This window comes from Dendropsophus ebraccatus, chromosome 2, assembly GCF_027789765.1.
Source record: "Dendropsophus ebraccatus isolate aDenEbr1 chromosome 2, aDenEbr1.pat, whole genome shotgun sequence".
NCBI lineage: Eukaryota > Metazoa > Chordata > Amphibia > Anura > Hylidae > Dendropsophus > Dendropsophus ebraccatus.
Genome location: NC_091455.1, coordinates 201,328,393 through 201,345,084, shown reverse-complemented (window position 1 = coordinate 201,345,084; position 16,692 = coordinate 201,328,393). Strand labels below are relative to the sequence as shown.

At 44.0% G+C, this 16,692-nt stretch overlaps 1 protein-coding gene across 3 annotated transcripts in view; it reads right to left on the bottom strand.

The window, feature by feature from the left end:
• Nucleotides 1-2,456: 2,456 nt before the first annotated feature.
• ACBD5 (acyl-CoA binding domain containing 5) overlaps nt 2,457-16,692 on the bottom strand; it is a 31,734-nt gene continuing 17,498 nt past the window's right edge. For 2 of the 3 annotated variants that reach the window (XM_069959114.1, XM_069959115.1), the window contains exons 6-13: nt 14,267-14,431; nt 13,309-13,518; nt 10,666-10,766; nt 8,424-8,592; nt 6,914-7,113; nt 5,499-5,546; nt 4,619-4,728; nt 2,457-2,874 (exon numbers count right to left, since the gene is read on the bottom strand). In XM_069959114.1, the coding sequence (XP_069815215.1) occupies nt 2,862-2,874; nt 4,619-4,728; nt 5,499-5,546; nt 6,914-7,113; nt 8,424-8,592; nt 10,666-10,766; nt 13,309-13,518; nt 14,267-14,431 (1,016 nt within the window). In that variant the 3' untranslated portion in view covers nt 2,457-2,861. The remainder of the gene's footprint in view (nt 2,875-4,618; nt 4,729-5,498; nt 5,547-6,913; nt 7,114-8,423; nt 8,593-10,665; nt 10,767-13,308; nt 13,519-14,266; nt 14,432-16,692) is intronic. The other variant, XM_069959116.1, reaches the window with a different exon arrangement.

Sequence of the window (16,692 nt, the reverse complement as noted above, 5' to 3'; positions counted from 1 at the left end):
GGGCGTAGACGCGCAGATACGAGCGACAGAATCTGGCGAACTTGTGCACGCAAATTCCGTAGTGTGAACCCACCCTAAGGGTGCATTTACACAGATTTATGTGACAGATTTTTGAAGCCAAAGCCAGGAACAAACTATAAAAAGGAACAAGTCATAAAGGAAAGACTAAGATTTCTCCTCTTTTCAAATCCATTCCTGGCTTTGGTTTAAAAAAATCTGTCAGATAAATCTCTGTGTAAACGCACTAGTGACAGAGAAGCTCATCAGAATGATGTTTTACTTACATTGTTCTGTGCAGCTGATGGGGGAATATCTTCCTGAATAACATGGACAATAAGTAGTCCTCTCCATAATGTCCATGAGCTCAGTAGTCCTGGATATTCATGAGAAGCAGCCAACTCCACCCACCAGCTGCTGATTGGCAGTTATCTATCCATGCTGTGTATAGGCAGCCAACTGTCAATCAGCAGCTGGGGGGAGGGGTGCGGCAAGAATCCTATTCTCCTGCATATTAGACTCCCTAGGGCTGCATCCAACTTCTTCAGTCAAATGGCGAAGAATTGGACTTGAGCATGCTCAAGTTGCACTTATCTCTAGTCAGCAGGCATTACTTCATAGTGTAGGGGGAGCTGTGTAGATTGATAATTTGTGTGGAAAGTTCCATTATACCTTGTCATTCATTGATGGAAATCTCTGCCCATTTTGGGCCAAGTAGTCATGAGGGCGGTCCTACTCGGTGATTGACAGCTATGTGCATACAGGTAGAGTGCTGTCAATTACTAAGTAGGACTGCCCATGTTCTTCTTGGCCCAGAATGAATAATTTAGAGTCCATTTACACAGAGAGATTATCTGACAGATTATCTGCCAAAGATTTGAAGCCAAAGCCAGGAATGGATTTGAAAAGAGGAGAAATCCCAGTCTTTCCTTTATGACCTGATCTCAGTTTATAGTCTGTTCCTGGCTTTGGCTTCAAATCTTTGTGTAAATGGACCCTTAGTCACGTATGTGGTCCTACTCAATGATTGACAGCTCCCTGCACAATTCATATTAAATATATAAAGACTTATGCTGCTTATAGGGAAAAAAAATAAAAATTTTGGACAAGCTTTGTAATTTTAATGTTTCTGAACCGTGATAATACAAGCCACTGCTGTCATGGCAAATGGCACTTGCTAGTTAAAGGGGTTGTCCGGAATAATGTGATAGTTGCAGATCCTGCCAGGGCTGGCAATTATCAAATTATCTGGGACAACCCCTTTAATTATGTCCTGTAATGACACCAGTATCAGCAGTGATCCTGGCTGCCAGGCTCTGTTGTATAAGGTGCAACAGGGAGGCAGTGGTAAATGTAATGTGAGCTTAGTGATCCGGACCAGACCTGCAGCATAGCGGACAAAGATGGCTTCTTTCTGTTAAGAATTTTGAGGGGAAAGGCACTTTTTTTTTTTTTTCTTTTACAGTTCTTTTATGCTACCCAAAAACCCCAATGGTGGTGACTGCCTAAAACAGGGATGTGGAACCTTCAGCTGAAGGGCTGGAGATTTTCCATCCCTGACCCAAAATCTCTTAGGAGGGAGATTTATCAAACATGGTGTAAAGTGAAACTGGCTCAGTTGCCCCTAGCAACCAATCAGATTCCACCTTTCAATATCCAAAGAGTCTGTGAGGAATGTTAAGTGGAATCTGATTGGTTGCTAGGGGCAACTGGGCCAGTTTCACTTTACACCATGTTTGATAAATCTCCCCCTTAAAGTAAATTTACCACAAGTGAATCCGCAAAGAAATATTATGAGCTAGCACCAGTGTCCATAGAACTATGTATTCAGACCCATGAGCTAGGATAATCTGTGTGAGGAATCTAGGCCCTGCAGGCCTTGATGAAAGGAATGATTATGGATCCTTTCTATAGTGCTTATGTATTGTTTTTAATACTTTTACAATTTTGTACATAAGTTACCCATTTAAGCACGACTCCTCCCAAGCAGTGACGTCCTCAGGCTGGAAGATGCGTGCGGTCTGCGCGTGAAACAGTCTGTTGCCTTGGACGCTCCTGCACTCACTTCCCCTCCCCACGCAAGCTACATGTTGATTGAATAAACAGACTGATTTGCAGCAGAATCGATGAGTGCAAGCTCTTCGCGACAGCCGTTTTCACAAAAAGTATTGAACAACGGCCGTTCAATGCACTGTGTGAAAGACTGTTGTTGCAATGACTTCAGTGCATAACACTGCAGTATGAAAAGAACGGCCATTTTTAAAAATGGAAAACAGACGTTCTTTTCATACAAAGGACGGTGTGTGAACATAGCTAAAAGTATAATTCACTGTTAGGGTACGTTCACACTTACCGGATCCGCAGCAGATTTTATTTAAATAACCGAACACCGCATCAAATCTGCTGCGGATCCTGTAGGTGTGAACGCACCCTTAAGAAAAAAACTACTGGACACCATGTTTCTGTTTAGATTTTATTACTAAAGTAAATATTACAGAAGAGAAATTCCAGCTTCACGTTATCCATCACAGCCCGATTCTCCGTATATCACAGCCATGATGCAGGCCTACATGCCTCATACCCTCCCTATATTTATATTACTACATGCCTCTGAGAAGTTAAAAAATAATTTAGTTTTCAATTAAATTTAATGTGATAGGAACACATGAATACTACGGCCAGCTTAGTGTATATTTCTCATATTCAAGCTTTAGTAAAATTAGTCCTTATTTTATCATTCACATAGTGCAAGGAATTTACTAGAGCAAAAAAAGAGGAACTCCCCAGCCACTTCCATCCTCGGGGGACAATTACAGGGCGTCCCCAGTGGGTTTCCTGAACCATTATCACTTCTTACTGAATGCTCAGGTGGGCTTCCTAGAGAAAAGAAGAAATTGAGAGGATAGATATATATATAGATAGATAGATAGATAGATATAGATAGATATAGATATATATATCTATATCATCAATGTGAACATGACACAAAACAGTACAAAATCTTATCTACACAGCTTACTATCATTTGAATTTTTTTTTTTGTTTTGCAGAAATCAATAGTCCAGGCGATTAAGGAACTTTGTAATTAGGTTTATTAGCCGAAAAATGCATTTTTATCATGAAAAAGCATTTTAAAGCTCTTCCCCCTGTCTTAATGGTTTTCTATGGAAAGGGAAGGGGTGGAGGGAGATGAGGCACCAAAGCAGGACAACAAAGAGTTAATTTACAGCTACATCACCAGGCTATCTCTTCTGAAGTCAGCTCTGACCTCTGAATACCTGCTTTCACACAGGTCCCGCTGTGTAATCCTTTGTTCTCTGCTGGGGACTTATCTCCCTCCTCCCCTCTCCATAGGTTACACAGGGATGTAAGAGTTGAGATTTACTGATAATGAGCAGTGAATGAGAGAGGGGGGACCTGGGGAAAGTCTTTTTGAATGCAGATAATGGCATATTTGCCTAATAAACCCAATTACAAAGTTTCTTAAAATTGCCTGTACTATTGATTTCTGCCCAAATAAATAAATAAAATTACGACAGAGACACTTTAAGGAAGGTCCTCGATGGGAATGAGCAAATTTACAGTACTAGCGAAGCGCTTCGCTAGGCTTGGCAGTCAAACTGGCTGCCTTTGAAATCTTTGCCAGGTGCCTGGAAAAGCTGGCTTCCCAGTTTCCCAGGACTGGATTCAGCTTTTCCAGGCACCTGGAGAGGAGCAGCACAGAGTAAAGGCAGCCGGATGACAAGCTGACCGCCAAGCCTAGCAAAACGCTTGGCTACTACTGTAAATTCACTGATCCCTAGTCCTGAGCAGGGAACACTCTAGATTGACAGGTACATTACTTGTACTGCAGGATATGACACTGTAATTGCTGAATGCTAGTGTGTAGCATTTCAGGAACATGCCAGAGACCTGTTGAACACAGCTGCTTAAAGAGGTACTCAGATTATTTTTTTTTTTTATTAACTGATGCTAGAAAGTTATGCAGATTTGTAATTGACTTCTATTTACAAAGGTCACAAACAGAGGTGGCAGCAGAGAGGAAAGAATACACCACTTCCTGCAGGACATCCAGCAGCTGATAAGTACTAGAATCTGTTTAAATCTGTTTAACTTTCTGGCACCAGTTGACAGATTTTTTTTTTCCGGAGTACACCTTTAATCTGTCCATCCACTTTCCTTCCTCTAGTCCAACTCCACCATAACGGCACTACAATGTCCTGGAGCACCGATCACAGCATGCAGGGCTGTTATATCTGTCCTCCCACCATCTGCTGTGTGTAATGTTTGGCAGTAGAGCTTATATGAGGCTATTTACAGGGGCTATAGATTTGGCTGTGGGGGTGCATATTACTGGTTAGGTGGCGCTTCCCCATCTAAGTAACTGGCTGGGAGGGCTATCCCCCTTAGACGAGTCTGTCTCAGGCAGGATCATCCCGGCAAGGACCTGAACATGTCATAGGAGGACACCAGGACCCAGAAAGGTAAGACTAGGCTGTTTATTTGCTTACCATGGGCAGCAGTTTATTACATCACATTTGGGCGGAATACCCCTTTAAGGCTGCACCTCTCCAGTCTACCTAATAGAGAGAGATCCAAAGTGCCAGATTGTAAAACATACCTCCGTTTCCTTTGAAGGTATAGATGTATTAACCAATGAGCAATAAATGGCCAGATGGCAGCAAACACCAATGTGCCTGACGAAATCTCAAAGGGCCACCACGATGGTTTCTGAAAGAAAAAAAAAACACAAAACTGAACTATAGGGTCTAATCGGCATACATATCCAAATATTGAATGTACTTGGCCTAGGGCTGGGCGATATGGCCAAAAAATAATATCTTTTTTTTTTTCCTCGATTTAAATCATGATTTTTTTTTTAATTATTTATTTTGTGCAGGGTGTAGTAGTAGAGGCATAGTGGATAAGGGGTGTAGAAGTGGGCAGGCGGCGATCATGTAGATGGGTGTGTGTTTGGTAGGGTGGCTATTGCAGTTCTCTGGGTGCAGGCGTACGGTCCTGCTCTGACCTGCAGAAGGAGCAGCTTGCCAGGAGCGCCACTGCAGGTCGGAGCGCTTTTTTTTTTTTCTTTTCCTTGAAAACAAATTTACGATTTTCAAATAAATTGAAATCAATTCTCAAAATCTAGGCGAATTAATCAACTTAATTCAATTAATCGCCCAGCCCTAACTTGGCCATATGGACCCTTGCGACTGCTTATCACAGCCTCTTTGGCCAATAAATGAAGGCCGGGAAGCCGAGAAACCGCCAATCCGCCCCTCCCATTCCTAATAACGAAAGAGCAGTAATGGGCGAACTTGCATAGATCCCGAACATTCTGCAGGTCCGCTCATCACTACTAAAGAGTGAAATCAGCAGAGAGTCTGTGGCCGTGCTTTGTGGCCAAACCTGCTGCAGAAAATCCTTGCTGATTGTTTCCTGGAATTAATGGAGCACAGACCACAACCTATAAAGGGAGTGAGAGGGGCGTCTTATTTTACCTTATTTGCCGACTGATGAAGATTAGATTCTAGGATGAGTGACCTTGCCTAGAATACAAAAATATAGATATAAGTGTTACATAGGATCCAGGGGGGAGATTTATCAAACATGGTGTAAAGTGAAACTGGCTCAGTTGCCCCTAGCAACCAATCAGATTCCACCTTTCATTTTCTAAAGAGTTTGTGAGGAATGAAAGGTGGAATCTGATTGGTTTCTAGGGGCAACTGGGCCAGTTTCACTTTACACCATGTTTGATAGATCTCCCCCCAAGACCTAAACATCCTGATTCTAGCCTGCTCCCTAAGCCCTTAAAATGATATTCCCATCTTAGATAATAATAGCCCACGAATAAGATATAACAAACATGTCTGAAAGATGGACGTCCCACCAATCCCAGATATCTGCTTGTAGAAGTGGCCGTTCTTGCACAACTCTCATCTCCTTTCACTTCTATAGAGATTCTGAGCAAGCAAACTCCCCCATTGTGGACATGAGTGCGGGTCTCAGAGGTGAGATCTGCATCACACTATTATGGCGTATCCTGTGGATGTATATGGAGCAAATAGATAACATTCAGCTGACAGCTGTCCCATGTGTATGAATATCTTAAGACTGATGTGACAAGATACATCAGCACAGCCTAAATGAACTGGTCTGACATGGCTGATGATAAAACTCATCTGCATCCGCCAGAAGGGGGGGGGGGGGGGGACTAGGGAGATGTGAGTATTGTTGGGCTCCGCCACTGTCCTGTATACCACCAATATACCTGGATGGCTGCTATCGGAGAGAACTGTGCAGCTGTGACCTAAGGGGGGGGGACTAGGGAGAGATGAGTATTTTTGGGCTCTACCATTGTCCTGTATACCACCAATATACCTGGATGACTGCTATCAGAGAGAACTGTGCAGCTGTGACCTAAGAGGGGGGGGGACTAGGGAGAGATGAGTATTTTTGGGCTCTACCATTGTTCTGTATACCAACGATATACCTGGTTGGCTGCTATCAGAGAGAACTGTGCAGCTGTGACCTAAGGGGGGGGGGGACTAGGGAGAGATGAGTATTTTTGGGCTCTACCATTGTTCTGTATACCAACGATATACCTGGTTGGCTGCTATCAGAGAGAACTGTGCAGCTGTGACCTAAGGGGGGGGGGGGACTAGGGAGAGATGAGTATTTTTGGGCTCTACCATTGTCTTGTATACCACCAATATACCTGGATGGCTGCTATCGGAGAGAACTGTGCAGCTGTGACCTATGGCTATGGGTCACATATACATACTAATAGGATTCTTGATCAGATGTGCTAAATGATTCAATATTGATATTTTTCCAGGAAGACAACTATTATCTTAACTAAGTAAAAAAAAAAATCTAGTATTGTTTTTCTACAATATACAAGACAGCCAGTTACCTGAGAAGCGGTGAGGGCCTCCAATGTCTGCAGCCTCTGGAGCACGTTCTGCATGTCTTCTTGTAGACGCATCAGCACCACAGCGATCTGCTCATTAATGCTGCCCTCCGGACCTCTCTCCGATCCCCATCGGTCACCGTCACCACCTCCTCCCATCTGACCGCCGCGGGATCCCTCACCCACAGGAGGCATCCGATTAGCTGTGCAGAACAACATATGATGAATAGTAAGGTTACAGAAAGCCAAACCACAGTCATGGGGATGATCTACTTGTATGTAAGGGGAAAAATCTAGCAAGGGGTGAATAGGTAACTGGGACACACAGCTACATATAGCAAAGGCTTGAATGGTGAATGTGGTCAGTGATGGCATATGTATGGCATCTTCCAGACTCCAGAGATGATGTTTGAAGAATGCATGTGTTAACGACAACTTTTAAAGGTGTACCGTTCCTTTAAAGGCCCTATTCCACTGACGTATTTGGCCAATATCGGCTGTTACGGGTGATAATCGTCTCGTGGAATAGAGGGCAACGATCAGCCGACATTGTTAATGTGGGCTGATCGTTGTGTCGCTTGTTTTTCAAACATGTTGAAAAAACTGCTGCCGTCGCTCCGTGGAATAGGACCGGGGGCAGCACACCGCCGCTATCCTCTATGGGCTACCCGGACGATCTAGTGACCACCAGGGCAGCCAGCCCCCCCTCCCCACGACCCCTCACGCACTCACCCGCTCGCTGCTGCCGCGTGGAATAGCGACGGCAGCGAGCAGGGAACGAGGAGCAAGCGAGCACTAATAGCGCTTGTTTGCTCCTCTCTATCGGCCTGTGGAATAGGGCCTTAAGACTATCTCCAAGTCAGAAGACGGTGTTTGGTATAGAGCCTGGACAGGTTCCATGGTCCCTTTGTTGTAGTGATCAGTAGGAGTCAGGGCTCTATTACACGGGATGATTATCGTGCGAAAAATCGTTATATCGTTTGAATTTAAACGATAATCGTTCTGTGTAATTGCAGGCAACGATTGAAAAATTGTTTGTACGTCGATCGTTGATTTAGAGCTGAACCTAAAATTATCGTTAATCGTTCGCTGTAATTCCACATTCGTTCGCTCAAGTTCTGCATTTTTTCACTAATCGCTCAGTGTAATTGCACATTGCTCATTGTTTTGCCGGGATCAGAAGAAATAAACTATCATAGTAACGAGCGCAATAACAATCGCAGTAACAATCGTAACTTACGATTATCGTTCTGTGTAATATGGTGAACGATTTCAGGTTACCGATAGTAACGATCGCAATAACAATCGTAGTAACGATCGTAACTTACGATTATTGTTCTGTGTAATATGGTGAACGATTTTAGGTTAACGATAAACAATCTCGTTTGCGATCGTTTATCGTTAGCCGTTAATTGTTAAAAATCGCTCTGTGTAATAGGAGCCTCACAGGGCACATCTAGTGATATACTGACTATTTATGACTATATACTGCCCATACTGACTGATCATATACCTCTTCCTCTCCTAGATGTAAAATAATCAGCCTTTTCATTCCCAGACTTGTCCTTCTGGGGGTTTCGGCCACAGGCCTTCCCATCTTCTCCGCCTTCCTTGGCTTCTCCGCCAGCTCTCACATCAGGCTCAGTCATCAGACCGCATTCGACCAGCTGACTATGATCAACCTGCAAACCATGAAAAGTGAATTACACAGGAGTGAATATCTGCTTCTGACTGTGATTTCAATGGACAACCTTATAAGTAAAGGTTCTGGGGGAAAATTAAAGGGGTGTACTCCAGTGATTTTTTTTTTTTCCCCCCCTTCAATTCAACTGGTTTCAGAAAGTTAGATTGAATGGTAAATTACTTCTATTGAAAAATCTCCAGTCTTTCAGTACTGATCAGCTGCTGTATGTCCTGCAGGAAGTGGTGTATTCTTTCCAGTCTGACACAGCACTCTCTGCTGCCACCTCTGTCCGTGACAAGAACTGTCCAAAATAGTAGCAAATCCCCATAGAAAAACTCTCCAGACTGGAAAGAATACACCACTTCCTGCAAGGTATACAGCAGCTGATAAGTACTGGAAGACTTTTTTTAATAGAAGTAAAGTACAAATCTCTGGCACTTTCTGGCACCAGTTAATATGAATGGAGAGCACAATAAAGATGTATGGAGCCATTCATGCTCCACTGGGAATTCTGGGAAGAAGGATATGCAAAGCAGCTCTCTATCACCACCTTTTTGGAGGAAGCTTTTCCTGTAAGGCTACGTTCACACAGAGCAAAAGGAGCGGATTACGCAAGGAAATATTTCCGCCTGAAATCAACTGACACTGAATTCCGAGCAGAATATAAGCAGAATGCAAGCAGAATCCCTGCGTATTCTGCTAGGAAAGTGTTCAGCTCGTAATCAGCTCTTGACAAATTCAGCACGGAATACTCGAGGAATCCGCGCTGAATCCGCATGCATTCAGCGCTGAAATTCAGCGAGTATTTGGTGAGTAAACTAGACTATACCAGAACATATACTAGAATCCTCCTCCCCCCCCTTTTCCCCATTTCCGCGTTGATTCAGCGAGTAATTTCCGCTTGTATTCCGCTTGTATTCCGCGCTGAATCCGCGCTGAATCCGCGCTGAAACAGAAAATCAGAGCCCCATTGATTTGTATAGGCTTCCGCTAGCGGAAGAATGAACATGTTCATTCTTCTGGCGGAAAGCGGATTAGTTCAGTGCGGAAATTCCACTGTGTGAACTGCAGAGCAGAATTTCCATTCAACACAATGGAAATTAGCTCTGCACCTATTTTAACGGCTGAAATTTCAGCGCTGATTCAGCGCAGAAATTCAGCTGCTTTTGCTCAGTGGGAACGAGCCCTAAGTCAAGTGTTTGAGTCCATGGAGCCACCTTGGAACAGGGATGGAGAGCCTTTGGCTGTTGCAAAACTACAACTCCCATCATGGCCGGATAGCCAAAGCTAAAGCTTTGGCTGTTCGGGCATGATGGGAAATATAGTTTTCCAACAGCTGGAGGGCCGAAAGTTCCCCATCCCTGCCTTAGAACATGACTTATTAAAGGGATTATCTAGCGCTACAAAAACATGGCCACTTTCTTCCAGAGACAGCACCACTCTTGTCTCCAGCTTGGGCGTGGTTTTGCTGCTCAGTTCCATTGAAGTGAATGGAGCCTAATTGCAAACTGCACCTGAACTGGAGACAAGAGCCGTGTTGTCTCTGAAAGAAAGTGGCCATGTTTTTGTAGCACTGGATAACCCCTTTAAATCCAGTCAGGTGCTAAGGCTTCTTCTTGGGTCAAACACTATACTGCGAACAAAGCTACTTCCAAAAAGTAGCATCAGAGAGCAGTGGACTCCAGCGCATGGTAGAGTATAACTGTATGTCCTCCTTTTAAACTAAGGGTGGCGCTATGGGCTTCACTCTTGGAACATTGACAACACAGCTTAAATTATTTAGAAGGCTGAAATCAAAAAAATTATTTTCCTTTACGGGTGGAGTTTGCCATTATAAGCGTAAGAATAAATGGAACACATGATGTGAGCGTTTGCCAGAAGAATAGAATAAAGATGACTTTTCAGTTCTGGTCCATGGGATATAAGATACATAAAGGAGCATTTAGGAGACGGAATCTCTTATGTGCTCTCAGATTTCTCCAAGTGCCGGACGGTTAATGAAACACTGAAGCCATTATAAAATGTTGCATCCATGCCAGATTCACTGGTCATGGAAGAAAATCCAACTTACGTCGTCTTGTCCGAACTGCTCCATGGAATCGCAGAATATCTCAGAGTCCGAGTCGCTGGTCAGATGCTGCATTGCAGCAATATCCTCCATGCCATCATCTCCTGGAAGACGGGAGTTTACTGGTTAATAGCGACTTCTAGAGAGAGAGGTAACTCCAAGGACAGTGAGGTGGAGGCGATGCCTATAGCAGGTGAGCTGGAGTCTGACAGAGGAGGTTGCTACGGGTGACACCTCCAGTTCCTGATTCCATCTATGAGCCCACTCAGGGCCTAGCAGTATAATATCATACATAGCCTCCCTAGTAATATGCACTTAAAGTGTCACTGTCATTTCTTTTCTTTTTTTTTTCCTTTTTTTTTTTTTTTTTTTTTTTTTTTTTTTGCAGAAATCAATAGTCCAGGCGATTTTAAGAAACTTTGTAATTGGGTTTATTAGGCAAATATGCCGTTATCTGCATTCAAAAAGCCTTTTCCCAGGCCCCCCCCCTCTCCCTCCTCTCTCTCATCCACTGCTCATTATCAGGAAATCTTAACTCTTTTACATCAGTGATCCCTGTCTGTTCTATGAAAAGGGGAGGAGGGAGATTAGTAGCCAGCAGAGAGCAGAAAACAAAGGATTACACAGCGGGACCTGTGTGAAAGCCAATATTCAGAGGTCAGTGCTGACTTCAGAGGAGATAGCCCGGTGATGTAGCTGTAAATTAACTCTTTGTTGTCCTGTTTTGGTGCCTCATCTGTCTCCACCCCTCCCCTCTCCATAGACAATCATGAAGACAGGGGGGAGAGCCTCAAACTGCTTTTTCATGATAAAAATGCATTTTTCAGCTTATAAATACAAAGTTTCTTAAAATCTTAAAAATTGATTTCTGCAAAAAAAAAAAAAAAAAAAAAAAAAAAAAAATCACACGACAGTGACACCTTAAAGGGAATCAGTCAGCACCCGGACTGGACCCAAACTGCTGGCAGTGTAGTATAGGTGCGTGACCCCTTGTGTGCATGGTCCCTGTGTAGAAAGCCTCCATGCAGTAGATTTTTAACAAACACACTCTAAGTGTCAAAGAGAAGTAGTGCCGCACTTCAGCCTGCCTCACCACTACTTCCTCCTCCCCATATACATGTATATTTACCTATTAGCCTGCCTCCTGCTCCCGTTGCAGTCATAGTTGCACGCATGTGAACTTTGGTCTGGAAGGACTAGCACTCAGATTTATATATTCGGTGTGGTGCCTGCCTATATGTGTTTAATGTAGTTCCACATTGCAAGTCCACGTCTGCGCAACGTTTCCCTCTGGGGGAGCGCTCCTGGTAATGCCGTTCGTGCATGCGCTGTAGGGCAGAAGAATGGAGCACATTAAATGTGTCAACTGAGGGCATTGGCTTCAGACCCTCCGTGTGTGTGCGCCGCTCTTCTTCTCTACGGCGGCCCCAGAGCGAATCGTCATCACAGATGCAAACAAACCAAATCAGCATGCGGCCCTTGCCAGCAACGGCGCATGCGTGCAACTATATGATGGCAACGGGGAGCAGGAGGCAGGCTAATAGGTAAATATGCATGAATATGGGGAGGAAAAAGTAGTGGTGAGGCGGGCCGAAGTGCGGCACTACTCCTTTTTGACACTTGGTTAGAGTGTGTTTTTTAAAAATCTACTGCATGGAGGCTTTTTTTTTTTTTTTTTAATAAAGTTAAATTACAAAGAGGATCTATGGACAGGGGTTTTGCTGATGGATAACCTCATTAAATTCTAATAGCTGATCATCAAAACTTCCCAGATTTCTTCGCTAAGAGCTATAAGGAATAATACCGAGTGTGCATGGGAGCAGAGCACTGTCTGCTTTTCCTACAATACTAATACAAATGTAGGAGATTAAAGTATTAGTCTGTGCTCCAACCCCCATCGACACCCTGCTGGTCATGGGATAAGTAAAGCCCATATAATATGCTATTGTGTTCCCTGGTAACAATACACACAAGGTGAGTTGATATGAGGTCACTAGAAAATCAGCACTTTTTTTTACTTTTCATTCATTTCTAGAATTAACCTGCTGAAGCATACGCCTGCCTCTGAATAAAACATTACATCACATGTATAACGAACGACCCTGCAGAGGAGCAATGTAAATACATGACTGCATTCACAATTCTGCAAGCTTCACAGCTGAAATCATCCAGCATTCCTTGCCATCCTAATAGGACGAACATATAAAAGAGGTTATCCAGTTTTACAAAAAGCACAGCTGTTTTTTAGCATAAACAGTGCCACTCTTGTCCTCAGGTTGTGTACGGTATTACAGTTCAGCTCCATTCACTTCAATAGGACCGAGCTGAAAAACCCGCACCCAACCTGAAGACAAGAGAGGGGCTGTTTGTGGATGAAAGCAGCCATGTTTTTTTAAGCCTGGAAACCCCCTTTAAGATTGGCGTTGTATACACCAGTCTTAAATCAATGTGCACTGGATTGTATAAATGTATTGGAAGCTTGTCGTTGGGCTGTACAGACGGCAAGCAACACAATAGTCCCTAGCAGCGTGTCCCTTACATGATGCATGGCCTTCCTAGAGCGTGACAGGCTTTATTTGCATGTTCTGGGCCCACATTTATATACCGGTGGTGTACAATGAATGAGAATAGGGAGGGAGCACTAACCTTTACTGGCTTCAGCCTCTTTCCCAGCATCATCCTGGGTGGCCTTTGGGTTTCCATTCATCTCATGTCTTGTGTCATTGAGATCAGACTTGTTGGGTACATGATTGGGAATGTGTGGAATGTAGTCGCTGTGATTTACGTCCAAACCATTGGCGAGCGTAGTATCAGGGCTCGGCTCAGGGGCGGCATCTTCCTTCGCTGCTTTTTCCTCTAAGAATAAAAAAAAAAGAAAGAAAACTTGTGCATAGGAATCCTTCTATTCACCACTGGACGACATGTAACCATGGCTGCTTTCTTCCAGAAACAGCACCTCTCCTGTCCTCAGTTTAGATGTCGGTTTTGCAGCTCAAATCCGAAGAAGTATATATAGCTGAATTGTAATACCGCACACAACCTGAGGACAGGGGTGGTACTTGTTTTGCAATAAAGTAGCTGTGTATGCTTATGACACATACCACATATGGGCGTCTATATACTACTGGGGAGCGCAGAGGGGGTCTATATACTACTGGGGAGCGCACATGGGGGCTATATACTACTGGGGGAGCACACAGGGCGACGTCATACTACTGGGGAAGCGCACAGGGGGACTATATACTACTGGGGGGGGCATAGGGGGACTATATACTACTGAGGGAGCGCACAGGGGAACTATATACTACTGGGGGAGCGCACAGGGGGACTATATACTACTCGGGGAGCACACAGGGCGACGTCATACTACTGGGGAAGCGCACAGGGGGACTATATACTACTGGGGGGGGCACAGGGGGACTATATACTACTAAGGGAGAGCACAGGGGGACTATATACTACTGGGGGAGCACACAGGGGGGCTATATACTACTGGGGGGAGCGCAACACGTTTACTAATGATGTTCAGCTCGGAACTTCACCTGACAATAGACCCCGGTAAGTGGAACTTCACTAAACGTTGTTGAGTACCCCTGCAGTATACCTTGCTCACCTAACTCTGTCTCCTCTTCACCATCCTCCTCCTCCTCCTCTTCTTCCTCCTGCCTCCCGGTCTCCTCTTCTTCAGATTCTGCTCCGCTGTCGCTGCTCTCTGCTTTCCCATTCACAGCCTTACAATTAGGTGTGGACGTCAGGGCAGAGCTTAGATCTATGGAAAGGGAAAGTTTGTTATAAGTCACAGTCCTGCTATGGTACAGCAGTTTTTTTTCTATCAATCTGTAGAAGAACGCGTGCAGCAGACTAAGCTTTACTATATAGTTTAAAAACCTGAGATAGGACAGCAAAAAATCTGCTGACAGAGTCACTTTAACAAACATTGATCGATTGATAAAGCGTTTCCTGTACATGGCCCTGCAGAGACAGTGTTCAGAAAGCCGCAGCGTTCATTCACAGCGTTACCCAGAAGACACTCACAAGCTGTCTATAGACATTAGAAGCTGATGGGCCTATGTGCCAGCTGGCAGTCCACAAAAGTGATAGAGAACGTTGGTTCTGTTAAGATATATCAGGCAGATCCTGTCATGTATTCCGCGGGTCAGTGGTACCAGAGGTGCCCGGCTGCCTCTCCATACAAACAATGCCATGTGTGCCCGAGAAGAAGCGGTGGGGATCAGGTGTTATAACCGCAGCCAGACAACTCTTGTAACGCTATGGCTGGCTGAAGACCTAGGAGCTTATCCTGGATTAGATTCCACTATAAACTATGACTTTTGGCAAGAAAATATGTAATGAACATTTCCATAAGAAAAGAAAAAAACAAACTGCAAACAGGGTCTATATGGGTCTGTGGGAGAGGGGGGCTGATACTGCATGGGGGCTGTGGGGGGGGGGGGGCTTATACTACATGGGGGCTGTGGGGGTGGGGGGGCTGATACTACATCAAATTCAAATCAAATTCCGCACAGGGTGCCATCTACGCTAGCGCTGGCCATGGTTAAAGTGGTTGTAAAGACACTGATCCTAGGTGCTGCTACTTCTGTCATATACACGTATACTGAAATATATAGGAAAGGCACTTCTTGAAACGTATTTCTCTTACTCAACAGACGGCCATGTGACTGTCATTGAGTAAGGGATGTAACAGTAGTATTACAGTTCTTTCTTAGGGCTTCTTTGCATCTTGCATTAGGCATTTCAGTTGTTCAAGAGAAAATAATAGCAGTGGTGGATCTAATAAAGAGCACCTGTCACTTTAAAAAAAAAAAAAAAAAAAAAAAAACTTTTCATAGAGAGTGTTCAGACACCAATCCACTGCTAAGTCACATGGCAGAGAACCCAACTAGCGGACACTTCTCCCAGATTGTTCAGGGTCTACAACATGTTGAAGGTTTCTTTTTAAAGTGACAGTGCACATTTAATTGATGGTTTTGCAGGGTACCAGTTTAGTGATGTTTTTTCCTCTTTTATAATGTGATTTGTTTGGAGCTAAAGTAATGTAGCGGAAATAGGGTGGTAATGCATCACTGTAATGGCATAAAGTGCGGCGCATCAGCAGAAGCTGGGAGTGTAGAGTGCTCCATCGCCTACCACAAGGCAGACAATGATCCTGTGGGCCGATCCGGGATCCAGACAATCAATAGATTGATGATTATTAACACCACATGTAGTATTATCTGCAAATATAACCTCCCCTAAGTCCAGAATGTGATGGGATCATAGCGGCTATAGGATATATACACATAACATTACAGCTCCTGATGGGAGGATAGCGGCTATAGGATATATACACATAACATTACAGCTCCTGATGGGACATAGCGGCTATAGGATATATACACATAACATTACAGCTCCTGATGGGACATAGCGGCTATAGGATATATACACATAACATTACAGCTCCTGATGGGACATAGCGGCTATAGGATATATACACATAACATTACAGCTCCTGATGGGACATAGCGGCTATAGGATATATACACATAACATTACAGCTCCTGATGGGACATAGCGGCTATAGGATATATACACATAACATTACAGCTCCTGATGGGACATAGCGGCTATAGGATATATACACATAACATTACAGCTCCTGATGGGACATAGCGGCTATAGGATATATACACATAACATTACACCTCCTGATGGGACATAGCGGCTATAGGATATATACACATAACATTACAGCTCCTGATGGGAGGATAGCGGATATAGGATATATATACATAACATTACAGCTCCTGATGGGAGGATAGCGGCTATAGGATATATACACATAACATTACAGCTCCTGATGGGAGGATAGCGGCTATAGGATATATACACATAACATTACAGCTCCTGATGGGACATAGCGGCTATAGGATATATACACATAACATTACAGCTCCTGATGGGACATAGCGGCTATAGGATATATACACATAACATTACAGCTCCTGATGGGACATAGCGGCTATAGGA